The 27,736-nt window shown below is 44.4% G+C and overlaps 4 protein-coding genes across 4 annotated transcripts; 1 reads left to right on the forward strand and 3 right to left on the reverse strand.

Annotated features, from left to right (window-relative positions):
• Window positions 1-250: 250 nt before the first annotated feature.
• N7489_003722 (MAPEG family protein) lies at window positions 251-904 on the reverse strand (the record flags this gene model as incomplete). Its single annotated transcript, XM_056709474.1, has 3 exons — window positions 251-450; window positions 547-836; window positions 900-904. The coding sequence occupies 3 exons, from the start codon at window positions 902-904 to the stop codon at window positions 251-253; spliced, it is 495 nt and encodes a 164-aa protein (XP_056567895.1).
• Window positions 905-3,228: 2,324 nt separating this feature from the next.
• N7489_003723 (uncharacterized protein) lies at window positions 3,229-4,788 on the forward strand (the record flags this gene model as incomplete). The annotated part of the gene is made up of 4 exons (XM_056709475.1): window positions 3,229-3,410; window positions 3,465-3,492; window positions 3,542-4,168; window positions 4,246-4,788. The coding sequence occupies 4 exons, from the start codon at window positions 3,229-3,231 to the stop codon at window positions 4,786-4,788; spliced, it is 1,380 nt and encodes a 459-aa protein (XP_056567896.1).
• An 890-nt stretch (window positions 4,789-5,678) lies between these two features.
• N7489_003724 (uncharacterized protein) lies at window positions 5,679-6,764 on the reverse strand (the record flags this gene model as incomplete). Its single annotated transcript, XM_056709476.1, has 1 exon — window positions 5,679-6,764. One exon carries the CDS (start codon window positions 6,762-6,764, stop codon window positions 5,679-5,681), a length of 1,086 nt encoding a protein of 361 aa, XP_056567897.1.
• A 746-nt stretch (window positions 6,765-7,510) lies between these two features.
• Window positions 7,511-8,760, reverse strand: N7489_003725 (uncharacterized protein; the record flags this gene model as incomplete). The annotated part of the gene is made up of 2 exons (XM_056709477.1): window positions 8,488-8,760; window positions 7,511-8,436 (listed from the first exon to the last, which is right to left on the reverse strand). Exons 1-2 carry the CDS (start codon window positions 8,723-8,725, stop codon window positions 7,511-7,513), a joined length of 1,164 nt encoding a protein of 387 aa, XP_056567898.1. The 5' UTR covers window positions 8,726-8,760.
• Between the last annotated feature and the right edge of the window lie 18,976 nt (window positions 8,761-27,736).

The following is a 27,736-nucleotide window of genomic DNA, read 5'->3' on the forward strand; positions in this document are numbered from 1 at the left end:
TGAAGACATTTCTTGACGGACAGCCCCCTCGTGTCTTACCTTCATCTGATATCCTCAATATATTCTTCAACCAGTCGTGGTAGACTTCGATGGCCGAGGGCGTCTATAACGCCTAGTCACGCCATCTTCCAGAGTTTATCTGGACTGCCACCTTAACCCAGTGGCCGGATAATACATGCAATTGTATGGTATTGTTCAGCTCATCTATAATCGGAGATAGGGGGACAATGAAAAATTGCCTCTATCTATTTTACAACTCCTTGCTGGCCTGCACCAGCGCATAAAGACAGCTGATGTTCCCAGACCACCAAGCCGCTGAGCGCAGAAAGCTCAAAGAATGAGATTCGACGTTGCAGTAGAGCAGGTGATATGCGACACGGGAAACCGAATACCAAACACCGACAGTGTTGATAGTCTCATTGGGGAGACCGGCGTACAAGGAGACAAGAACTAGACAAGGTCAGTACAGTGCAGCAATTTCACCACAAACCCGAGAGAAAAGGATAAGGAAGTAGGTTGGGGGGGTAGAAATTCAACTCCACATACTCGCTGCAACAAACAAAGTATACCCCTCCTGCGCATTGGCGTGCGCCGACGTCTGCCGCTTGAGCTTGCCAAGGGTGCGACGGGTAATCTTCCCCGACTGCACGGCCGCCTCACCGTATGTAGTCAAGTCCTCACGGGGGTTGGCATTGTGATCGAGACCCATACGGATCTTTGCACCGCGGGGGCTCGACAAAATATACGCGAAGAACCAATTGACCATCAGTAAGGCTGACGCGTGGTTCGCGGGTGGCTGGTCAGGGGCGCGGAGGCCGAGAGTTGTGAAAAGGGCACTGTGAAGGTGAAGGTTAGTTTCGAGTTTCATTCTCTCTTGGTGAGTGTATATGGGCACTTACGACATTATTGAATATGAGAGATTGTTGAATTGTGTTAGTTCTGTCCTTTTCAATGAGACCGACGTTGGAACTTTCAAAGAGCCGAGGCAAATCATCTGACACACGAAGGGGTCCACTTCCACCTTCGATTCCCTCTACTCCGTACACCATTCTATTCTTTCCCTATCTTTGAGTGGAAATACCCTCTATGGATTCGATGTTTTCATACAACTTCGCAATTTTAATTGGATATGATCGAAAATCTGAGAGTATGATGGTTGTTACTATCTTCTCCAGGGACGAAGGTGTATTCCAGATGTAGCGTCTTGTCCGTTGTAGGTACGGGAATAGGTGCGAGGAACTGGCCGAAGTGGAATCCTTGAGCCAGACTGTCGTGCTGGACCTTACGATCGACCCCAGCTAATTGGCTGGGAGCCCGTGGGCACGTAATAGTCGGCGTATACGGCAAGGAAAGGCAAGCCAAAGGCCCACAACACCACTGGATCGCCCATGGGCCATCTATTTGGCTTCAAGTCGCCGTCTGAATTAAATCAGATGGCCAGAGCGCATGTTCCTTGCGACCTACCCCGGTTGCACACAGCATATCTCACTGCATATCTCGTACAGGGAGTTGGGCAGTCTCTCTCCCTGGGATAAAGATCATCGTCGTGTTCCTCCAACCATTTCAGGCAATCGGACCACGTTCTCTGAAACGCCATCCGCACTTCTAGGACCCAGATTGCCTTGGTATCCCTTGCGTTCACTTCAAGGTTCATCTTCTTTTGTCGAGAGGACCGAGTTCACTTGTATCTTCCACGGTTGCGTTCCAGAGAGGCGCTCTGTAAGTCAGTTTCGTTCAGTCTGCCGGGTTTAGTCGAAATCGAAGTTCGTCTGAAAGGCCCTTTTTGATAGCTGTGACCCCCGTGATTGGTATGATACATCGCTCGTTCGGGTAGTAAGTGATGCTACCTAAAAATCCCGGTCTAATGTCAGAACAAATGATTACAAGGAGAGATGACAAGCATAATTAATTCAAAGGCAGTATCTCAACATTACCCTTCTTGGTCGCGTCGTGGATCTTGATCATTGCCACAGATGTCGAGCATCATGCCGGCCACCTAAGGTCAAGTATAGGGACTGGGACTGGGACTGGTTTCGAAATATTGCGAGATGAAGCTGACGGCTAAACATTTCATGGGGGTGGCTGGTATTGAGCGTAACACCCGTGGACACCGAAGGATGCCGGTCGATGGGGACATGCAGGTTATGATATACATCGGTAGCCTCTATATAAAAGCTTGTCTTGCTTCCTTGATGGAAGTGTCTTTTGGGGTCCAGGCTACCAAGGGAGATAAAGGTGCAAAGGTGAGGGAAAGGGAAGGTTGGTTTCGAGCAAATATATATCTACAAATAGTTATACGGAGTATAACTACCTAGTCATCTTCAGTATGAGTCCGTCAGCCTTATATACAAGGCTATATAATTTATCATCCGCTGTTAGGAAGACAGGGTTATTTTCGGACGAGTAATACTTTATACTGGTCTCAGATCGTAGGGACTTTGAACCCTTATAGTAATCACGAAAAATAGGTGATAACATGACATAGTTGCGAACTTACGGAGTAGCTACCCAATGAGAGTTATAGTAAAATGAATTTATCATACTCGTGCTATAGCCCTGTCTCGTTCCATATCTTGCTGCCTGACTACGTGTAAGTAACTATTCCATATAATTGTATGTTGTACATATTATCGTGTGCTGCGCCACATCCTCGGCCTTTCGGATCGGCGACCCCGAGAAAGTGGGAATGTTTCCAAGTCAGGGGCTAATTGCTTCGCCTCGTTTATAGATGTGGCAAGTAGTTAAGTCGCATTGGTATTTGCATTACCCAGTAGCAGCCCTGTCCGCAATCCAGGGCTAAAATGTTCCCGATTCAAGAGCAAGGGATGGGATCATTCCCAACACCGATTTGTAATACGGAGTTGCGATTATATTATATCATGACCTATGCTAATGTTTCTAGAAGGTCTTGGCTTGTCTCAGATGGAGAACTCCGATCTAGATTTGCATATAGCATCAGATACATTCTAACTAGACATGATGTTCATCACGTTGTCATATTCGTATATACCTCAAGTTGAGAAGAACCCAACTTGAAACGGTGCCCAAACCCCCTTTTTCTTTACTATGCTGATCATGATATCTTGTGTTACCTCAAAACTCTATCATGCGATCTATGAGATATTTTTTCCAGCATGCAACCATCGACACGTTAGACCAAGAATATAAATTGAAGGCTGTATTGCTAGTTGAAGTATCCCAATTTGATTATACACACCTCGTTGCATAATGGGTTCTATAGAGGAACTACCCAAGCTTTCTGGCCAGAGCAAATGCTCTTACGTCTATGGCTCCCGCTTCGCTGCCAGGCCTCTGCCATCGCATCAACTTCCGGATGGAGGGATGCCGAAAGATGTGGCGTACCAGTTGATCAAAGATGACCTGACCCTGGATGGTCAGCCAATATTGAAGTGAATATGTTTCTCAAGTGTCCAAAAACCAAACTGACTTATTATTCGATATAGCCTCGCCAGTTTTGTGACCACCTACATGGTATTTCAACTTTTCACCTTATCTTTGACCGGCACTAACACTACAACAGGAAGACGAAGCCCTCAAGCTACTCGCCGAATCAGCAAACAAGAACATCATCGACCACGAAGAATACCCAAAATCCGTCGAGATCGAGCACCGCTGTCTGAACATCCTCGCCGACCTATTCCACTCCCCGGTTTCCGACGGAGCCCCAACCGCCTTTGGCACATCATGTATAGGGTCTTCCGAAGCCATCATGATAGCAACCCTAGCAATGAAGAAACGTTGGGAAATCAACCGCAAAGCCCAGGGGAAAGATGCCTCCAACCCAAACCTCATCATGAGCAGCGGCGTCCAAGTCTGCTGGGAAAAGGCAGCCAGGTACTTCGATATCGCCGAGAAGCTAGTCCCATGTACGGAGACGCGATACGTGATTGACCCAGTGCAAGCAGTCGACATGGTCGACGAGAACACCATCGGCATCTGCGCGATTCTCGGCACAACATACACGGGCCAGTACGAAGACGTACAAGCTATCAGTGAACTTCTCATTAAGAAAGGACTGGACACACCCATCCACGTAGATGCCGCCAGCGGTGGATTCGTGGCCCCGTTCGTGAACCCGGATTTAGTGTGGGACTTCAAATTACCCAATGTCGTCTCGATCAATGTCTCTGGACATAAATACGGACTAGTAAGTACAGTCATTAATCACCTTAACCTTGGAACTCCAACTGCCCAATTACAGCCCAATATACTGATCTCCCATAGGTCTACCCCGGCATCGGCTGGGCCCTCTGGCGGTCCCCAGAGTACCTCCCCGAAGAGCTAGTCTTCAACATCGACTACCTAGGCGCCGAGCAACTAAACTTCACAATGAACTTCTCCAAACCAGCATCCCACATCATAGCACAGTACTACCAGCTCATCCGACTGGGCCGAAGCGGGTACACAAGCATTATGAAGAACCTCACGAGAACAGCCGATTACCTCACCAGCCAGCTACGAGAAATGGGCTTCGTAATCATGAGTGAAGGGGGTGGTCGGGGCCTACCAGTCGTGGCGTTCAGGTTGGGTTCGACGCAGAAGGCCTTCTTGGATGAATGGGCGCTTGCGCGGAAACTGCGTGAGAGGGGGTGGATTGTGCCTGCTTATACTATGGCTGCTGATTGTGAGACGATGGGGATGATGAGGGTGGTTGTCAGGACGGATTTCAGTATGGGACGATGTATGAGTTTGGTGCAGGATGTGCGGGATTCATTGGGGGCTTTGGCGGGTTTGGAGATTCAGAATATTCAGCGGTATCAGGCGTGAGTATACTCTTTTTCTTGTTTGGAGGCTGATCTATCAAAGGATTTCTGCTAATCTTTGTTGGATAGATTGGTTCAGAGTTACGTTGCGATTTCGAGGAAGAACTGTGTTGATCCGGCGTGTTCGCGGGTTGTCAGTCAGGAAACGGGGAAAGAGATCGAGAGGATTTGAGGTTTGAATTGGTTTTATAGAGTGATATACGTTGTACAGTCTAGATTTTATTAAAAGTTACCTATTTTTACTGGGGATCCCGTGTGTGTGTGTGTGTGTGCGTGTGGTAATTGATGAGTCTCAGGACTGCCAGGTCTTATTTTTTAGGGGATTGGTATAGGGACCCCCCCCCAACCCCCCTTCTGTAATAGGACCCCCCTTTCCCCCCTGCCTGAAATTTCAGTACCGCCTTCCTAATCAGGTACCGCTTTTACCTCGACACACATTATCTTCCTACCGCTCTCTCACCGCCCTCGAAGTTTTACACCGCCTTCGTGTCAAACTGCCCCCTAACACTATGGGACGACAGTAGATACCTATAATTTGTATGCAAACATATAGGAAAAATAAGTCACTTTTGTCAGCACATAGACCCCTATACAGACCCAGCACCATACCCAGCACCCAGTCCCAGCATCATACTCAGCACCGAGTCGTAAGACGTGAATGTAGACGTGAAAGGGGCCAAAAACACGCGCGTCGAGGATGAAAAGGATAAATATCAACATATCGAGTACACCAATGCTTGGTTCGACAGAAATGTACGTTTTTTTCTGATCAAAATGCATGTTTTTTTACTATGTAAACTGGAATCCCTATAGTGGTGGCAGAAATTATGGCAGAATTCGGCGTCGCACCTGATTAGGAAGGCGGTACTGGAATTTCAGGCAGGGGGGGTCCCATTACTGCCTACGCCAATCCTCATTTTTAATATACTGTACACTCAAATCACCCTCCTCCGCTAGGCTAAACCATACGTAGGCTACAATGCCATGGGACCATTCGGTTCGTTCGGACCCTCCGCCAACCAAGTTGCCCCGTGGTGAAAGCACACTGCGAGATTGGCCCACGAGTTTCATTTGGTACAATCGCCACCTGTCCCAAAGAGGGATACCAAGTCGTCGAAATGCTTTGAAATTCGCTGTCCAGAGAGCGTGATGACTACGGCCTTCTTCAGTGACACGAAGGACATTGAAATAACGAAGCATGGGGTTTCTGCAGTTCCGAAATTTCGGACTCCGACGCCATTTCTCATCAACTCGTGTATTTTGAATATTTGGCAGAGGCCAGCATGCCTGTACCGTCAAATCGGTGGGCGACGGAATGGCAACTAAATATGAAGCCAAATGGCTGAGAATTGTTGGTTTGGAGGAACATAGATCGACCACACACTCCGAAATCGTCGGGAGCTCTTCTATTCCCTCTCGACACTGACACCATTTCAGATATTGTTTAGTGAAGTTGTTCAGGTCACACGTTGACCATAGCCAACGGTTTGTTGCAGCGTTATGGATCTGGTGGAAGAGCTCAAGTTTCCAGAGGGCTCGATGCGTCCGATAAGTCTCGATCCATGATGGTGGATCAACGTCGAATTGGATGAGCTCGCCACCTTTTGGTGGTGGAAGTCCTCCATTCACCCAATCCACAACATTGACACCGGAAGCCATAGGACGGCGGGGCTCTGCGGACTCGAGACGACTCATAAAATGTTGAAGACAAGCACAGGCAGTGACATGTATTTTCGCTGCTATATTTACAGTCTGTTGGACCGCGGCTAGTGAGTGGGTGGTGGAAAGGCAAATAATACGTCGCCGTGGCCTATGATCCCAGCTAGCGAGCTCTTCTAGCAGGGCTTGTGGAGTGAATGATCTCGATAGAATAGACGCTAGGAACGTGAAATAGCGATGAAGCCCGGGTGAGGTGAGGGAGCAATTTCTCAGGACGGTTTCGGTGATGTTTTTGAACCAGCCGCTGAAAGCTTCCTTCATTCGGGGAGATATTTGTTGAAGACCCTCCAAGCTGGTGAAGTCGCAGCAAGAATCGAGAATATGACAAATAATTTCGGTTGGCAATTTTGCAAAGGGATCCATCTCCGTGATAAATTGGATATTGTGAACATCTGTAGGGCGGAAAGGGAATGAAACGGAAGAGGTTGAGCTAGTTAATGCCAAGGAATTAATTCCCAGTCTCGCTTCAAGTCCTTGAAACACTAGAAAGACACTAGAAGCTCCCGAAGGGTCTACTGTTCCGACTAGGTAGATAGAAAAGGGCCAAAGAAAAGCTCGATGTCACGGCCCTATAACGAGAGCGAGATCACCTGACTTCGGTGTCTCTATCCTCCGAGGCCCTCCGAGTCCTACGAACCGCGTAGTATACTACCTACAATATTGTAGGTAACAGTTCAGTCTAAACATATTAGTATTAGTTATAAAAGCATAGTAGTAGTATTATAGGACCCGCAGTTGCTAGGATAAAATCATATCTATAAATATCGTCTATTAAGATATTCGAGGAATTGATGATTGTATAGGCGGCACGCGGTTCAGAACATCCATCTTTAGAAGTTAAGAATTGGGGAAATGCATATCCCAAGAGTGCTGCAGACAATACCCAACCACGACCAGTCGCAACTCCGTCTCTGTGCACATCTTCGTTTTACTTTGCTAATCTTCATGATGATATGCTTTACCACGTTTTGGATATCTCCCTGGTAGAAATCTGCTGAACTTTTACTTCAACTTGTGGAATGTCTATACCACTCGACAGTGAATCCAAGTTGCTCTGGTTCTCCCAAAGAAAGCATATGAAGAAGTCCGCGCTTCTCCAGGTTCTGGCAGAATATACTTTTAAGAGAGAAATCCACTGTTGAGTCGTGTTGTCCGATGCCACCGCTATAGCCATCCGGTTCTCCATCATTAGCTTCTTCAGGCTTGGTTGGCTCTCTGGTGCGACAGAGCACGAAAGCCCACCAAGATCTGAAACTTTTCAATAACCCATGAATAATGCGGCCTATGACCGTACGCCATTGCGGGGTGGATATTTTTTCGGCTTCGGCGTTTCTCCAGTTGTTTCTCCCAGGGAGGAGCGTCTCTGTGTATGCGGCCAATTCCGCAATCGTGACATATTTGTTATGCCAACATTTGATGATGATGTCGTCAATTAACGGATCACTATCTAACTTCGGAAATTCCATGTTCTGCAGTAACTCCACGACTTTGCGTCCATGCTCTTTAGGATCCTCGGTGAGATATCGATCTCCATAAACCTCAAAGCCGTAGTTTATAAGGTAGAACAGGGAGCCCAAGGCGAATTGTTCGGTTCGAGGACCTAGGAAACCGGAACTCCCACGTTCCCCTTGATCCTGCTCGTCGCTGTTGAGTATCCTTCCATACGGGGCGATGTAAGCTTCAAAATCTGACCTAATTTCAGCCGTACAATCGAAATCTGATAGTTTTAATCGGTTGCGATCAAGTAAAATATTTTCGGGTCGTAGGTCGCTATGTGCGAGATTAAGCGATTCTAAAAAAGCAACGGCTTGAGCGAGGTCGTTCATCCATTCCTTTCGTAGGGATAGAGGTTCTAGTTTCTCTATGTTAGTAACCAAAGCTGTTTGCTGGTCGCGAGTGTTGTTATTTTGTATTCTCGAACAGAGGGTTATATCTAATGAGGCGGTTAGTAGACACAATTGTTAAACACTAATAAGGGTCGCACCTCGCATGTACTCGAGGAAGATGCCGTTTTCCGCGTAGAGGAAACACTGGATTATGGAAGGGCAGGGCGGATGTTGAGAAAAGATCTTATAGATCTTGAGTTCTCTCTGAAATTGCTCTCTCTCAAAGTCGCCAGATTTCGGGACCTTGACCACGATGCGAGGATGGACCTCATAGACAAAGGAGATGCCTCCTCTCCAGATCCAGTGCACATTAGGGAACTGCTGCCGGATATCCATAATAGAAATAATATGTAACAGGTTGGAAGAGGACGTGCAGAAAAAAGTGCTGTTTAGTTTATGAGAGAGGTTAGCAGAGAGAAGAAAGGGGGGCCAAGGGAGGTAATGTCACGACCCTCTCTGTAGAGATAGAGACACCGAAGTCAGGTGATCTCGCGTATAGTATACTGAGATTCTGTAAGGATCGTATGGTTTCTTATTGGATAATACTGGCTAGTCTATAAAGATAGCTGTAGTTATATAATCTCCTAGGCTTCGCTTCCTAGCCAATAGAAACTCCACTTCGTCTGTGCGCTCGCGGGCTTCCTAAGCCGTAGTGGCCTTAGGCTCCCACTTCCTATAGAGTGCCTAAGGCGACTAAGGGAATATAAACCCTATAAACCCTTCGGGACGATATCCCTCCCCACTTACTATAAGCTACCGCCCTCGGTAGCGCTATATATAAAGCTATATACACTTCCGGATTAGGAAATAGTCCTACCTTTCTACTAATAAAGCTTTTTCTCCGCGCTTTTTCTATCTGTGGAGTCGTCCTCTATTTATAGAGGCGTAGATAAGTTACTTCTTAGAAAGAAGTGGTTATTTACCTAGATAGTGAGTTATAGAGAGGTAAATAAGCGGTCCTAGTCTATATAAGTAGTCCACTTTCCCTTTATAAAAACTCCTTTCCTCTTCTTCTCTAGGTGCCCGCTAGAGTCCTAACCCCTATTATATCTATTTTCCCTTCTATATATTATCCACTTTTACTTCCGCGGCCCCTTCTCTTAACTTTAGATATAGGATCCGCTTCTTACTGTGACGATCTGGAGGTTCTTGCGGTCACGTGATGATGTTTGTTTCCAGGCATGTGACAGACTAGAGTCCGGGACGAGGGTCGACAGAGATTTCTGCCTGAAGTCCCCGACTAGAGGTCTCGACGCACAAAAGGATCTTGTAGTGTCGATCCTTTCCCCTTTTTCTCTTTCCCCCTTGTACTTAGTATTTTGAAATCAAATGCACTCTTTTCTCGTGAAGAACTGGCAGGTCACATAATACTAAGTACCATCTCAATTTCTTTATGACAGTACGGCTGTACAAACCATCAATTTGATTGGTTTCGGCCCCGTCACATCCCCACTTTCGTTCCTTGGCACCGTACAGCCAAGACCTTGACCCACGTTGATCCCGGACCCGTACCGAGAACCACCGACCAATCAAGATGGTCGGTCCGAGACGAAACCCACCCACGAATCGGGACAGACAGCCTGTCCCCGTGCCTGATGAAGAGACTGAGCAAGAAACTGTCGCTGCTCATGAACCGCATACCCCGACCCCCGATCCGCAGAGACCAGTTGATACTGGTGAACGTGATGAAGAAGAAGAACCGATCAGCGCACGGTTGCGCCAGACACCGAGAAGTGAAAGATTTGTTGAGCTTGCTCGTGATCACCAGAGACTGCGAAATCTGGTCCAGGAACTCGAAGATGAGATCATTGTACTGAGAGCAGAGAGAACTGAACCTGACAATGCTATGGAAGCACTCCGCATCGAGCGAGACGAGGCCATCGCCCATAGAGACATCGCTATCCGCGAACGTGGTGAACTTGCCTTCCGTCTCCTGAATCTCCAAGGTCAGAATCAGCATAGTACCGGCGCACCGATTGTGGAGGCCGCTACCGCTCGGAAGTCCACCAAAATGCCTGATGCACCCATGCTGAACGACGGAAAGGAAGTCCGATTTGAGACTTGGGAAACTGTGATTCGCCAGAAACTCGAGGCAAACGCTGACCATTACCCTTTGCCTGTTCACCGCAAGCTCTATGTCCAGAGTCGTTGCGAAGGTAAAGCTCAGCTACACATTGCTCCCCGGATGAGCTCCGATGCTAGCATCCCGTACGCAGACGCTGAGGATATTATCCTTCACCTGAAGACTGTCTTCGCGAACCCAAACCGACGTGCAGAAGCTTACACCGCATACCATAAGCTCAAGATGAAACCGAAGGATAGTTTCACTGATTTCCTTGCGGAGTTCATGCAGCTCGCCGAAGAAGCTGTCGTTGTTGCCGAAAACCGCAAGCGTGATCTGTATTCGAAACTCCCGTACCTACTTCAGAGTCAAGTCATGTGGGCAGTCAACCAAGATACTGTCTCATTCGATGCATTCACGCAGAGCTGTCAGAGCATGGCGCACGAGATCAGTCTCCAGCAGGAAGCAAAGACCTCCTCACGTACCCGATCTACGATCCCCGCTGCCGGTGCCGGAGGTGCATCCGCCGCGAACCAGTCAAGCACTCCCCGCGTGAAGCGCGAGTACACTCCGAGTCTGTCTGCCTCCGAAAGAGAGACCTTGATGAGAGAAGGACGATGCTTTAACTGCAAGGAACATGGACATATGACCCGTGATTGTCCGAAGAAGAAACCGACCCTCGCTGTCGCGACGACTACTCCCACTATGAACCCTCCCCGTGTGGACGAGATCGTGGAGCTTGAAGCTGATACCGATTCGGGAAAAGTTCCTGCCTAGGCGAAGTCTCCCTCCTAGGCGGACGGAAGGTGTCACTGTTTTCGCTAGATTTACAGAAGTTGATTGGCGGTCCCAGAGATAGCTTAGTTTTCAATACACAGCTAATGCACAATGGACGCTCATTTTCTATTTCAGCACTCGGTGACACTGGAGCAGATGGTTACGTTTTTATCAATTCGTCAATGGTTATAATATTGGGCAAGCGTTTCGGACTCAGGGTAGAAAGACTAGACCGTGAATGCCTAGTGCGAGGTTTCAACGGTAAACTAGCAGAACCTATACGACATGTGGCTTTCCTTACGATTTGTATCGATGGAAGGATTCAACGACAGATCCCTATGTTGATTGCAGACTTGGGAAAATACGATATCATCCTCGGGCGGATGTGGTTTGCCGAGCATGATGTCCTTCTCGACTGTCGACGACACCGGATGATTTGGCCAGATGAAAGGACTCTCTTCGATGAAGTGGCGAGTAAGATCTCTGTCCCAACCCCGAAGACTATCCTACAGAGATCTCCGCAAGACGACATTCACCAGAAGGACGCAGACCGGAGAGATCGTCTCTTCGAGTTGATGGAGACAACTACGGAAGTACAGAAACCGAAGAAGGATATCTATCTTCACGCCCGTGAGCGCCAGTACGGACACTGGCAGATACAAGAGCAGAGAAAGATGGTACGGAACATCAAGGATGAGATACCAAATGTTCCACTCTCCAATGAGAAAGAAGACAAACCTCCCCTTCCTGCAATCGATATCAGTGCAATTGGAAGAGTCGGATTCGATAGATGGGAAGCACGGAAAAAGAGAGACCCTACAGAAGGAATCGAGATCTTTGCTACCTCACTCTGTGAGATAGACCGAATTCTTACTGTAAAGTCGTCTGTCGAGGAGGATCCTGAACTTCAAGAGATCAAGAGGACATTGCCGCTAGAGTATCACGACCTAGCCGAAGTGTTTTCAAAGAAGAAGTCGGATGAATTGCCCCCATACAGACCCGGTGTGGATCACGATATTGTTCTTGAAGCTGAAGCACAACCGGGTTACTGTCCCCTTTATAAGCTGTCTCTTGACGAGCTGAAGGCGGCGAAACAGTACATTGTTGAGAATCTGGATAAGGGCTTCATTGTGCCAAGCGCGTCCCCTTACGCATCTCCAATCTTGATGGCAAAGAAGCCTGGTGGTGGACTCCGATTCTGTGTGGACTTCCGAAAGTTGAATGCAATTACCAAAAAAGACTGTTACCCACTCCCTCTGATCGACGAAGTGCTTCAACGAACTAGCAAAGCGAAGTACTTTACCAAGCTTGATATCAGACAGGGTTTCCACCGGATTCGTTTAACCCCAGGAGCGGAGGACTTGACGACCTTCAGGACACGGTACGGATCCTTCAAGTATAAGGTGACACCATTCGGGTTGACTAACGGACCGGCTACGTTTCAGCGGTTCATGAATAACATCTTACGAGAATGCATGGATGAATACGTAGTTGCCTTTGTAGATGACATCCTTATCTACAGTGAGACTCTTGAAGAACATCACAGACAGGTGAGAGAAGTGCTCTCCCGACTGCAGAAGGCTGGTTTGCAAGTTGCTCTCTCAAAGTGTGAATTTGCTGTCACGAAGACCAAGTTCCTTGGGTTTATCGTGAGTACAGATGGTATCGCGGTTGATCCTGAGAAGATCCGGGTGATCCAGTCATGGAAGACCCCATCGACAGTGAAAGGCGTGCAATCCTTCCTCGGATTCTGCAACTTCTATCGACGATTCATCCAGGGATATAGTTTGATTTCGAAGCCTCTGCATCATCTGACTCGACAGGGCGTCCCGTACGAATGGTCTGCCCATTGTGAAGCAGCCTTCACGCTCCTGAAGGAGAAGCTGGTCACCGCACCGATACTCCGTCATTACGACCCAACACGAAAAACAAGAGTGGAAACTGATGCTTCAGACGGTGTGTTAGGAGCAGTATTGTCTCAGTACTATGAAGATGACGATTTCTGGCATCCGGTGGCTTTCTATTCAAAAACTATGCAAGCTGCAGAGTTGAACTATGAAGTGCGGGATAAGGAACTCCTTGCTATCATCCGTGCATTGCAGGAATGGAGACCAGAGCTCGAAGGTCTCGCACGACAAGATCGTTTCGAGATTCTCACGGACCATCAATCTCTAGAATATTTCATGACCACCCGACAAATGAACCAACGACAAGCGAGGTGGAGCGAGTTCCTCTCGCAATTCCATTTCTTGATCAAATACCGACCGGGGAAGAAAAACATCGTCGCAGACGTGTTATCGAGAAAGGAGTCACCTTGTGTCGATAATGGTAGGCAGTTGACGCTCTTACCAGCGGACTGTTTGGAGAAGGGCGTTTATCCACTGGATCTAAACCCAATCCAACCAGAGGACGCGCAAGAAGTTGTTGATAGGGTGAAACAGGCAAACCGCGAGAGTTCGGAGCTCGACGAATTCCGTCGGATTGCGGTAGAAGGAAACAACCCGAAATGGACCCTCCGAGATGGACTCCTCCTCTACGAAGAACGCCTGGAAGTTCCGGATGAAGATGATCTACGTGCTAGATTGCTAGATGAGGTGCACCGACAACCGATGACTTCACATCCTGGTATAGAAAAGCTGAAGAAGCTTATTTCTACAAGATATCATTGGCCCGGGTGGATAGCAGATATCAAACGATATGTGGATAACTGCTTGGTCTGCAAACGAACTAAAGCATGGAGGGATCGAGTTCCTGGACTGCTGCACCCCCTCCCTATCCCAGAAAGGCCTTGGCAACACATTTCTATGGATTTCCGCTCATTCCCGAGGGACCGACACGGGTACGACACTGTCTTTGTGGTAGTTGACCGCTTTAGTAAGAGACCAATTTCTATTCCCTGCTACAAAGATACGAATGCGAAGCAGATGGCTCGGTTGTTTATCGACAACGTGATACGAACCACCGGCATCCCAGAGACTATCGTCTCTGACCGTGGAGGACAGTTCGTTTCCGAGTTCTGGACTGAGTTCTGTCGAATCCTTGGAATCAAGAGGAAGTTATCAACTGCATACCATCCCCAGACCGATGGTCAGAGTGAGATTGCGAATCAGTACATGGCCCAGAGATTACGACCCTACGTTGAGCAGAACCAGGATAATTGGTCAGAAATACTACCCATGGTAGATTTCGCAGCTTCTATCCTTCCCCAAGATACCACGAAGAAGTCCCCATTCTTCATCGAGAGAGGATATGAACCGGCTATGTCTTTCGACTGGAAAGATCAGGAAACCGTGACACCAAATGAGCAGGACGCCGTGCAGATGCTTTCAAATCTACAAGAGATCTGGACTCAGACAAAGGAACAGATTGCGAAGTCACAGCAGTTACAGATCCGGCAGGCGAATCGACATCGGAGAGAGGAAGATTTCGGTGTTGGCGACCACGTTTTCGTGACAACGAAAGACTGGCAGCTTGCCCAGCCTGGTCGGAAACTCGCCCACTTAGCGAGTGGTCCGTACAAGATTATCAATAAGATCGGCAATTCTTACGAACTTGATCTACCGGATTCGATCCAAGTACACCCAGTTTTCCATGCTAGCAAGCTACGAAGAGCAGCGACTACTGAGCCCTTAACGGGACAACATGTTGATCCCCCTCCGCCAATCAAGATCAATGAAGAAGATGAATGGGAAGTTGACAAATTGCTGGATGCAAGAACGTATTACCGAAAACTGCAGTATCGAGTGCAGTGGTTAGGACATGATCTTGATCTACAATGGTATCCCGCTGGGAACTTCAAGCATGCACCGCAAAAGGTTCAAGAGTTCCATGATCAATATCCTTCCAAACCAGGTCCCCCAATGCGTTTACAAGACTGGATTGATGCTTCAAAAAGAGATATCATCCTCGATGAACATCCTGATGACGACAAGCCAGCATTCAGAGGCTGAATGCAGTTTTAGCCGGGGGTTATGTGACGATCTGGAGGTTCTTGCGGTCACGTGATGATGTTTGTTTCCAGGCATGTGACAGACTAGAGTCCGGGACGAGGGTCGACAGAGATTTCTGCCTGAAGTCCCCGACTAGAGGTCTCGACGCACAAAAGGATCTTGTAGTGTCGATCCTTTCCCCTTTTTCTCTTTCCCCCTTGTACTTAGTATTTTGAAATCAAATGCACTCTTTTCTCGTGAAGAACTGGCAGGTCACACTTACTCTATATATTAGGTAGGGCTCGGTACTAATCTCACTTCTTATAGGTTTAGGATAGCTTTCCCTATCGTAAATCCCGGTTCCTAGGCTCCCTAGGAAGCCCTAGTAGCTACTATAGGGCTCTTTAGTAGTAGTAAAATAGGTAATCTTACCCCCCTTTTATCGAGTAAGTCTATCTCTTCTAAGGGTAAGGGCTTAGCTAACGTTAATAAGGAGACTAGTAAGTCCCCTACCCTATACCTTTACTTTCTAGCCGATACTAACTTATTTACTAATCTAGTAGAGTTTATTAATATTAATAGGTCTAATCTAGCTCACTTCCCTCTTAGTCTCGATAAGGACTTTAACGTCCTCCTTAAGGGCCTCCTATCCGGTCTTAGCCGGCGCCTTATAGCTACACTCCTTAAGAAGGATACCTAGATTCTTAACTAGCCTATAGTAGATAGTAGGCTATAAATACGCGATATAGGATTAGAGAATTCTATCCGCGTTATAGAAGCGCTCGGCTAAGTACTAGGGTACGCTCTCTTAACGGAGGATTCTTACTTACGCTACCACTCCTCCCCTTCTTTAGTTTCCTTTTCTACTTATCGGGTCTCTATATTTACTCTTAAGGGTAAGGGAGAGGTTATCTATTTAGGCTTATATATAAACTACTTATTTTTAGGGGTGGCTTCCTATTATTCTCTATATATTAATTAACCTACTACTACTTCCTAGTTCCTTTAGAGTTATATTCTAGGCTTCTATTACCCCCTTTCTATTACTATTAGCTTGTTAAGGCCTATTATACCCTAGTAGAGTGCTCGCTATAAGCGTCCCTATCTTATCTAGTTAGAGTCTCTAGTAGTAGAGGAAGCTAAAGAAATTAAAGAGTAGATCGGGGGTAGTATAGAGTAGGTTATTATACCTAGGGAGGTAGTTATACCGGAGGAAGCTATTATTCGGGAAGAAGCCTCTATAGAGGATCCCTTCTCTTATAACTCCGTTCTTACTCCTACTCTCTTTAATACTCCCCCTTCTAAACTTACTACCCTTTCCTAATATCTCCTTATTCGTTATACTTATATATTAGATATAGTAGAAGTAATAGATATAGACCTTCGGGCTCTTACCTATCGGTTAGAGTAGCTTATTAGGGAGTCGGTTCGCTAAGATACCTATTCTCCTACCCTTTAGAACCCCTAATTATTCTTTATTTTATAGTCCTTTTATAATACCTACTAATATAGATAGTTCTTACTATACTTTCCTTTATAGGTTATAGACTATAGAGTGTAGAGAGTGACCCATAGTAACTATTATTATAGTATATAGTAATCCTAATACTTTCTATATCGAATCCCTCTATTACTTATTAGTCTAGGAACTTAGTAGGTATCTCCGTACTCTATAGAAGAAGTATAGGGTTTCCTTTAGTACTCTTAGAGCGTCCTCTATATATATATCCCTATCTCCGCCTTCCTCTATAAGTGCGCTATTCTTTAGTAAGTCGATATCCTCGACTTCTCCTACCGCTTACTAGGTAGGCTATACTATAAGGGGGGTCCTTATTAGATCCTCTCTCGCTAATAATAACTCTTCCGTTTCCTAGAGCTCTTATTATTCGTCCTACTCTAGTTCTTCTATTATTTCTAGGTCTCTATAGACCTCTATTACCTCTTTAGTAATACCGCCTAGGCTCTCCTCCCGAGCCCTAGCTTCCTACGTATCCCGCGCTTATTATTTTTACTTATTAGTTATAACTTTCTATATAATATACTTAATCGCTTCTTCCCTCCTTACTAAGTGAGAACGTACCCCTAAACGTTCTATCTCCCGCTATTCCGCCTATAAGATTATAGAGAGTTCCTAGTAGGAAGGCGGCTCGTTAGAGTCTACGTCTACTAGCTCCTTACTATCGAATAGGTAGCGTATATTAAGCTCCGCTCGCTATAAATAATACTTCCCGCCGGAGGATATCTATAGCTAGTTAGGGTTATTAACCTATACTTTTACTAGCCGCTAGCTATTAATAAGGTTATAGAGTACTTAGCTACCTAGCTTTATAAGTATATAGGTCTCTAAAGGGTAGCTCTTTAGTATTTTATAGGGCCTAAACTACTATAGTTTAAACTTCTACTTTACTTTATTCTTAATAAGTATCTAGGTTCTAACCTCTAATAGTAGTAAGGTTATTACTAATTTGTCCCTAATCCGCTCTGCGTAAACTACTTTCTAGAGTAGCCGCTTATTAGCTTCTATCTAGGCGTAGTTTACTACTTAGATCCGGGTATCTAAGTCGGCGATATTATAACCTAGTAGGATCGGCGTAGAATCGCCTAGTAGGTAAGGGTAGGTCCTATAAACTAGGAAGAAAGGACTTTTCCTACTAGTTATATATTTATAAACCCTTACTATAAATAGCGCTTACGCTAAATATAGATCCTATACTCTTATTAGCTTCCCTATATAGTACTTTATAAGTATATAGCTAAGTAGTCTATTAAGGTTTTCTACTTTCCTATTAGTATAGGGGTAGTATAGGGTTATTAGCCGATACTTAGTATTAACTAACTTAATATAATACTCGATAGATATAGCTAGTAAGTTAGCGCTATTATCTATTAAGAATTCTAATAGCGCTCTATATACTATAAACACTTCTTTATATAGGAAGCTTATAATAGCCTCCTCTATAGCCTTAGGGAGCGCTCTTACTAGCGGCTAACTAGTAGTATAGTCGATTATAGTAACTATCTATCTATTACCGTTCGGTATAGTAGATAGTAAGCCTATTAGATCTAGGCCCTATCGCTCGAATAGCCTTATTCTAGTGCTTACTATATATTTAATCGATTCTCTCTTAAAATTCTTATTTCTTAACCTCGATATTTAGTAGTTTAGGTAAGTCCGAACTACTTCTTTTATATCTTATTAGATACCCGGCTACTAAGCCCTAGTATATAACACTCCCTATAAGCCTAGGTGTCTTAGGTAGCTATATTCTATCTATATCTTCTTTAAAAAGTCCTTCCTAAATAGCGGCTCTAAATATAGGGTAGCTATACTATCTCTATTTTAGAACGTAAGTTTTATATTTTCTTCTTAGGAAGTAGCCTTAGGGAGTAGGGACTCTTATATCGCTAGCCTTCCTATATACCTTAATATCTCCTTCCGGAGTAACTTATCCTTAAATAAGGTGCCTTCTAATAAGTACTATACTATTACTCTATACTAGTCGACTTCCTCGAATCCTTTAATAGTAGTTATAAAGGTAAGCTACCCCTAGGGGGTTGATTCTAAGCTATATTAGCCGGTCCCTCCCCTAGGAAGTCGGGTCGCTAGCTAATAGTATCTAGAATAACTATTTCCTCGCCCTTTCGATACTATAAGATAAGGTTATATAATTAAAACTTATTTACCTACTATACTAAGCGCTTACTATACTTACGTATAGTAGTTAAGTACTATAAGCCCTTATAATCTATAATAATAGTAGTAGTAGTCCCGTTTTTTAAATACTTATTCTAAATACGAAGTGCCTCTTTAATTACTAATAACTTTTTCTTATAGACTAGGTAGTTTAACTTAGCGGCTTTTAGCTTCCTACTATCGAATACTACTAGGTATACCTTCCTATCCTCTACTTCTTATCCTAGGATAAAACTAATAGCCTATTCTAAAGTATCTATTTCTATTATAAAGGGTTTCGCTTAGTCTAGTTAGATAAGTATAGGGGCACTAATAAGTACTTCCTTTAATTATCGGAAAGTAACTTTATATTACTCTATCTAGTTAATAGGTCGGAATCTCTTTTTATAGAGTTCCTTATTAACTTCTTTAGTTAGATTATATAGCGGGGCGGTAATTTCTAAGAAGCTACGTATAAAGCGCTAATAATATAATATAAGTCTAATAAAGCGCCTCACTTCGTTTATATTTATTAGCCTTAGCCACTCTATAATAGCTTTAAGCTTCTCTAGGAGTGGCTATACTTCCCTATTACTAATAATATAACTATAGAATTCTAACTCTATAGTCACTAAGATACACTTCTTCGGTTTAGCGTATAACTTCTACTTCCTTAAACACTTTAGCACTTCCTTTAAGTGCTTATAGTGTTTATCCTCTATATCTAAGAAGACTAGTATATCGTCGAGGTATACGACGACTATCCTATCTAGGAATAGCCGGAGCGTTTTATTTATTAGTATCTAGAAAGTGGCTAGTATATTATATAGCCTAAAAGGTATAGCGAGCTATTTATACTTCCTTTAGATAGTATTAAACGCTATCTTCTAGATCTATCTATCGGCTATATATACTTACTAGTACCTAAAAGCTAAATCTATCTTCGATAGGTACTTAGCTTAGCTAACGACCTCTAGTAAGTCCTAGATTCTTAGTAGGGGATATCTATTTTTAGCTATAAGTTTATTAAGTATATAGTAGTCGATATATATACACTAGGCGCCTTCCGATTTCTTTATAAAGACTACTAGGAAGCCCTATAGGCTTACTAATATCCTAATAAGTCCCTTATCGAGGAGGTTTTTCACTTACCGCCTTAGTTCCTAGAGCTTCTTATATAATAGGGGGTAGGTATTAACGTTAATAGGTACCGCGTTCCCTATATCTATAGAGTGTGAGAAAGCTCGTTTAGGAGGGAGCTCCTTCTATAGTTCTTCTAGGAAGACGTCTATATACTTAGCGAGTAATCTTACTAGGCGACCTTTAGCCGGCCGCTTTTCCTCTCTAACTTCCTATATATAGAATAGTAAGCACTTAGTCTTCTTATCTCTTATTAGCCTTCTTACCTCCTTTTTAGAGAGTAAGTTTAGTAAGCCTTCTACTTCGGTGCCTACTACTCTATTATTTATAGCCTATACTTAATACTTACCCTTACCGTTTATTAATAGTATCTCTCTTAAAGAGAAGCTAATTAGTAGATTATATTAACTAAGAAAGTCGTTACTAAGTACGATATTATATCCTTTTAACTTAACGGCCTATACTACTTACTTTCCCGACTAGCTACCTAGTGATATAACTATTTCTATTCTTCCTTATATATATATTCTCTCTCTATTAGGTAGTAATACTAGGAACGGTCGGTATTTATTCTAATTTCTACCTACTCGCTTAGCTACCTCTAATAATATAAAGGTATAGCTTACTCTATAGTCTAATAGTATATAGGTAGTAAGAGGGTTCCTTTTAGCGGTAGGCTAAAAGAGGTACCTATCGAAGAAGATAAGGTCTTCTCTAAGTATATTAAGTCGTAGGATAGTAAGCGGGGGTTTAGCTTCCCTAGATTCTTCTTACTTCTTAGGGCGGAGGGGCTTAGAGAGCGGGTTAATAAGCTTACTAGGGCTTATTAACCCCCCTCTTTCCCTCCTTCTTAACCTTATAGTCTCTCTTTTAGTAGCCTTACTTCCTATAATTCTAATAGGCGCCTTTTATTAGTATCGCGGTAAGTTCTATTATATCCGGGTTATTATAGCTCCTCTATAGGAAGCGGTTAAAGCGGGTATTAGTCACTTCCTAGCCGCTTCGTTCGAGTTCTAATAGGAGGTTAACTACGCCTATTACTATATTAGGGCGATTCTATTACTTATACCACTCGGCCTAGAGCGTTAGGTTTAATCCTAAGATTAACTAAAGGATAAAGTTATACTCTATAGCTAGCTCTTAGAGGTTATTAGATAGCTTAAAGAGTGCCGAGTAATACTTTATAATACTATCTCCCTTCTATCGTTTATCGATATAGCTATAGTAATAGTCCGCTTCCGCTATCTTTAGCTCGAAGCGCTCTTTAATCTAGATCTTAAAGCTTTCCTATATAGCGATAGGGGCTTCCTAGCCTATTCCGACCCTTATTTAGTAAGTCCGCTACTTACTTCCTACGTCGCTAGTTAGTAGCCCCGAAGCGAATATAGTTTTATATATATCCTCCTCTAGATAACCTAATAGTGAGATTCGGAAAGGATCGCATGGTTTGTATTGAGTTGGCTTTGCCAACGACTAAGTACTGCGGAATACGGTAACGATAGTGTACATAAGTGCAGAAACGGATCCATATAGATCCGGCCACTAAGGCATAAGACATATTTACATAAGGAAATGGGCTTCTAGGATCACATCCTCCCCCACCGAATGGGAAAAGGTCCTCCGTTTCCCGAAGGTCACGTGAGTGAGTTCAAAAACTCCCCTAAGATCCCAGAAAGACACTATCAATAAGCGTGCGTACAAAATCAGATCCGTTAAAGACAGTACAGGTGTGCAGGGGTATAAACAAAGGAAATATCTTAGTAAGTCTCTAAGAATAGTATTAACAAAGGTCTTTAAGCCTTTATAAGACTCGGGGTCTCTAATAGGGGCCTAAAACAGGTAGCGAGGGTGTAAAATTAGCTTATTATCGGTTATTAAAGGGAGATCTAAGAGGCGTTTAGACAAAGGAGGGCGCTTTTAAGGTGTAGACTCCACCTATTAGTGTCCGTGGGTTGCCCAAAGGACTCTCACTTCCAACTTCATAAATAAGAAAACCCTCCCACTTCGAGATAGTGTAGTATTTTCCATATAGCTTCACTTCTACTCTCTTCCCTTCTTCACCACCCTACTTTCACCCCTTTTTATCCCTCTTTCTTATCAATTTTCATCGATTCTTACCCGTATAAACGCTTTTATATCGAAGATACTTCGTCGAAGTCCTCGTAAGCGCCCTAGCGAGTCCTCGGGGACTACTAGGAGTTTCACTACTACCGCGCGGGATTCTATTAAGCCCGTGGATACTAAGCCTAGACGTGTATCACTTATTTTTCGTAAGTACTACGACGCGGAGCCGGGACCCTAGGACGTAGAGCTAACCGAGGCCGCGCGTATCGAGCGGTAGGCGAGAGAGTTATACGTAACCCTAGGGAACACTAAGGTGACTAGGTCCGGTGAGGTCGATATTAGTGAGGTGAGCCTCGTTCTTATAAACCTCCTAGAGGAAGGGCACCGAGGCGACGACTTCCGTTAAGCTAGTTAGATAGCCGCCTAGAAGCAATTAGGCGTTTTCGACAAGTTTCCCCCTCCTCTAAGCTCTCCTAAAGCTCTCGGAGGCACGGGCGGCGATAGTGATAGTGACGGTGATAGTGATAGTGATAGCAATAGTAGCGCGGCCGGTAGTGATAGTAGTATAGGAGGTGATAACGGTAGCGTAGGAGTGGGTGCGGTTACAGCCGGACCCGCGGGTGTAGGTAGAGGTGTAGGAGGTGTAGTTACTACTCCGGTTGTTATTGACTATAGCGGCGACAGGAGTTAGTCATATATTCTACTTCCTATCCCGGCCGCCACTACTCGTTCGTAGGCCTAAACCGACGCTAGTAAGTTTTCCCTACTCTAACTATACCCGTTTAGAGGCTAACTACTTCGTTCTAGGCAAAGGAGTGGACGCTACTAGGATACCTCTCTTTATACTTCTCTCGAAGAGTTCGTAGGACCAATTATAGTACCGTATAGACCCTAAGCGCACTAGAGTTGATTAGCGCGCTACTAAGGACTACACGGTATCCTCGGTTATAAACGTGCGTATAGCCCTAAGCTAAATGATTAGCTATAAAGCCCCTCTAGGTAAAGCTTACGCGTCTTATAAGAAAGGTAACGGTCCGTTTTCCTCCTACCGGATCGTTTTCCTCGCCGGGTTAGGTTTCTAATAGTCGTTATCGTATGCTTACTACTAATAGTCTAGTGCGGCTAATAAATATACCCTTCGTAAGTACCTTTTCGGATGGTTTTATCTTCGCTTCTTTTCTAACGTCTTCTAGGCCCGATCGGCGATCTTACTAATAATCCCGATAATAACTATAAGACTCTATTCTAGATATATAACCTCGTTCGCCGCTTCTAGCCTAATAGTATCTTACTTAAGGCCCCGAATATACTCGTTTATACCGATAGACCTCCTCGTATAGGTAAGAAGAAGGCTAGTAAGGAGAAGGGACGAGCTATTAGTCCTAGTAAGGTTCCTATTAATCCTATTGCTACACCTCCCGCTAAGGATAAGGGTAAGGGTAAAGCTATCCCGGCTTCCGCTAGTCCAGCTAAAGCCGGTAGTGCTATTACCACTCCCTCTAAGTCTACAAAGAAACGTATAGCTAGTGACGCCCCTAGCGGTAAGGATAAGGGTGGTTAGAAGAAAAAGCGCACTAAGGATATACCTAATCCTCCTAATACTATATACGCTACGCCCCGCTCCGGTCCGGCTTTCGATAGCGTGATATACGCGACTCCTTTAGACTAGCCTAATATCTACCGGGCGGAGGATAAGTTATAGTTCTATAACGTTTACGAACGTCTCTAGGAAGTGCGTAAGCGCGTCCGGTATAATTATACCACTATATAGGATCTAGGGCTTAAGAAGGGTTAGCTAAAGGAGGGTGATATCACTAAGGCGGAAGGTGATAGGTCCGAGGACGGTAGTTCGGACTCCGGTAATATTCTAAACCGTTAAGGATAAGGTGAACGGATCTTTATAGTTAGTTTTCGGGCCTTTTACCCTCTTTTCTACTTATATTAGTTCTCGTTAAGGTCTTACACCTCTATTTATACGTTTAAGCGTGCGTTTCGAGGCCTTATACCTCCGTTTATATAGTAACGCGATTCGTTTTTCTTCGAGTCTAGTCCTCTATAGGCGACTCCTTCGGTATTATTACCGGAAATGCAATTAATCTTCTAATACCTAGCTTCTTATAGCCGTAAGCTCTTAGATTTCTCTAGACGGGGGTAGAATAACAACTATAAAGGGGTGTAAGGTTCGGCTCGAGCCTTATTTAGGCTTATAATAAGCGTCTTTAGCCGATTTATACCTATCGGATTCATCTTATTTAAAATCCTTAGATTCGTAGTCGTTTACTTCCGAGTCCCACTTATTAGCACCTAGCGGGCCCTACTCTAGTGCTTTATCGATAGTTTTCTTCTATCTCTTACGCGCGGCTACTCGTGTCTTTATAATAACACGTTTAGCTATAACTTCCTCCCCTAGGAATTCCGTGCGGGCTCCTAAGCGCCTAAATTCCTACTATTCCTCTCTCGTGAATGTAGAGAGATCTACGTAAGTTAGCGGAGGGGGTTCTACCTTATCGAGGATTTTACGGAGTTCTTCCGGGCGGCCGATCTTTTAGCCGGCTCGTTATAGAGCCGACCGGCCGGCCGGCGATACCTATAAGCTAGGATTATCGCCGACGTTTACGTCCGTTAGTCTCGCACCGTTAATAAGGTTCCGGAGAATACGTCCGTTTAGTTCGGCGAGGGCGTAAGTCCCTAATAGATAGGCTTATATAACCTTATATAGCCCGAACCACGTGCTCTCAAACTTCTATTTTACTTCATTCCTCACTAGGACCTAATCGTCGATCTTAAAGCTAGTCTTAGTAACTACAGAGTCCCGGACCTTTTATTTCCGGATAGTATAGACGAGTAAGAGCTCGTTTACCTTAAAGCGGGTATCCGTAAGTTATTAGATTTATTCGTCTCGGTCAGTTCCTTCCTAGGCGTTAGGTTATTCACCTCCGTTAGCGACGATACGGGGGTGTATACTATAGACTAGGAAGTAGGGACTCTTTCTTATAATAGCGTGTTCCCGAATATAGGCGGCGAATAGCGCTTTTATAAGGTATTTATCCTAGAGTCTCGTGGGCTTACCTATAAGGTATTTCGTGAGTATACGGCTAATAAGACCGTTAAAGTTTTCTACCTTACCGTTAGTGCGGGGGTAGTAGGGGGTTATCGTCCTATAACGGGCTCTTAGTAGACTCACGAAGTGTTTCACGGCTCTAGATAAGAGGTTTACGCTATTATCTAAGAGCAGTTCGTTAAATACGCCGTAGTGCGTATATAAATCGCGGAATAAGAATTCCGCGAGGGTTTCTTCGGTTATATCAGGGACCGCCTAGGCGACCGGCTAGCTAGTTATATAGTCGATTGCTATAATAATCTATCGATTTCTATTTAGTATAGCTAGAAGTAGGCCGATAAGGTCGATACCCTATCGTTCGAATAGGCGGATACCGCTTATCACTATATATTATACTACCTCTCGTTTAAGGCCTTTATAGGAACCTTATAAGACTTAGTAGTTCGGGCAATTCCTTACAGACTCTTCTATATCGGCTCGGATCGATAGCCACTAACCCTAGGGGCGGATTATACCGTTAAGGCCTAGGAACCCGAGATAGCCGAACTCGTGATAAGCCTTCTAGAGGAGCTTGGCGCGGAATAGAGGATCTAGATATAGGGAGATAACTCCGTCTTTATACGTAAAGATAAGTTATCGGTTATCTTCCGCGGGGGCTCGAGAGAATATCTTAGTGGTTTAGAAACTAAGGCGGTCGGTATATTTCTTTATAGCTCTCCTAAGAGCTAGGTCTTCCGGTTCCGTACTATCTTATAGGAACTAGATCGTGGCTATAAGCTATTCTTCTTCCGGGATACTATATACTATCGTTATAAGCGTAAGGTATCTATCACTAATAGGCCTTTCGAGGCTTATATTAGCTTAGGTAGTTCCTACTAAGTCTAGGTGTCGGCTAATAGCGTCCGCTATAACGTTCTTAGAGCCCTTCCGGTATCAAATAGATAGCCGATACTACTAGAATTCCGCGATCTACCGGGCGAGGCGCTTACTATATTCTCTCGTGGTATTTAGGTACTATAGGGATACGTTATCTATAATAATAATAGTCTTAAACCGGTCCCCGTCGATATACCTATCCTATATACGGATGGCTTCCTTAATAGCTAGCAACTCTTTCTCGTGTACGGGATAATTCAGCTCTACACTATACAGTTTACGGCTATCGTATACCACTAGGTGGAGTTTCCTATCGTCGTCCTCCTATATAAGGACTATACCGAGGGCCTATTCGGAGGTATCTATCTCGATAACGTATAGTCGGTCCCGATCTAGCTATTTAAGGACCGGGGCGGAGGCGAGGAGGTCTTTCACTTTCCGAAAGGCGCTCTTATAGGCCTCCGTCTAGGTGATAGGGCGGAAACGTTATTTACGAAGTATACTATCACTTTCCTTTAGGAGCTTATAGAGTGGTACGTATACCTTTAAAAAGTTATAAATAAATCGGCGGTAATAGGTGGCTAAACCGAGAAATTAGCGGATATTATAGACGGTTTAGGGTCGCGGCTATACTTATATAGCCTCAATTTTAGCCGGGAGGGGTCGTATCGTCCCGTTTCCGACGATATAGCCATAGAATTCTAATTCACGAGTTATAAACGTGTATTTAGTTAGTGATACGTAAAGCTACTATTTCTTTAGGAGCGTAAGGACTTCCTCGACATATTTTTCCGGTACTCCTCGAGTGTAGCTAAGAAGATAAGGATATCGTCGAGATATACCACCACGTTACGGCTAAGAAAGGGTCGTAGCGTGTTATTCACGATAGATTAGAAGGTAGTAGGTATATTATATAGTCCGAACGGTATAGCGAGCTATTTATATTTCCCCTAAATAGTATTAAATACGGTTTTTTCGATAGAACCCTCCCCTATACGGATCTACTAATATCCGGCTATTAGGTCGATCTTAGAGAGGATCTGTATATTTCCTACGATATCTAAAAGCTCTTAGATTTGTAGGAGGGGGTATCCGTTTTTAGCCGTTATATTATTTAAGGCCCTATAATTAATACACATTCGCTATTTCCTATATAGTTTATAGGCGAATACCACCGGGAATCCCTATACGCTATTAGACTCGCGGATTAAGCCTTTCTTAATAAGATCTTCGACTTATTTAGCTTATTCGTTAAGCTTCTTAGCGGAGAGTCTATACGTATTAATATTAACGGGAGTATATACTCCCGTATCGATCTTATACGCCACGTTACGTTCCGGGGGAAGTGCTACCGGTAGTTCCGCTCGGAAGAGATCCTTATATTTCGTAAGGATCTATTAAATCCCGGGGTCGTCGCTCTTAGATAGCCCCGGGTCTTCACTCTTATATCCGCGATTAGTCGGGCGGACTATAAAGAGGTAGGCTTCGCTCTTCGATTTCTAGAGAAGTCGGCGTGTTTATTTAGCCGATATTAAGTTAAGGTATACGCTTCCTCTTATAACCACGCGAGAGTTATTTATAGGGTGGATAGCGTATATATAGTGATTGTGATCCGTTAAGGTTATAATAGACGTGCGCTAATCGATATATAGGTTCTTAGTCTAGAGGAAATCTCGGCCGAGGATTATATCGTAACCGGTTAGGAGAATCTAGGCCTTAATCCGTCCTATCTAACTACCGATTTTAACTAGGAGGATAGTGTAAC

This window comes from Penicillium chrysogenum (genome assembly GCF_028827035.1).
Source record: "Penicillium chrysogenum strain IBT 35668 chromosome Unknown utg000002l_segment0_segment0, whole genome shotgun sequence".
Lineage (NCBI taxonomy): Eukaryota > Fungi > Ascomycota > Eurotiomycetes > Eurotiales > Aspergillaceae > Penicillium > Penicillium chrysogenum.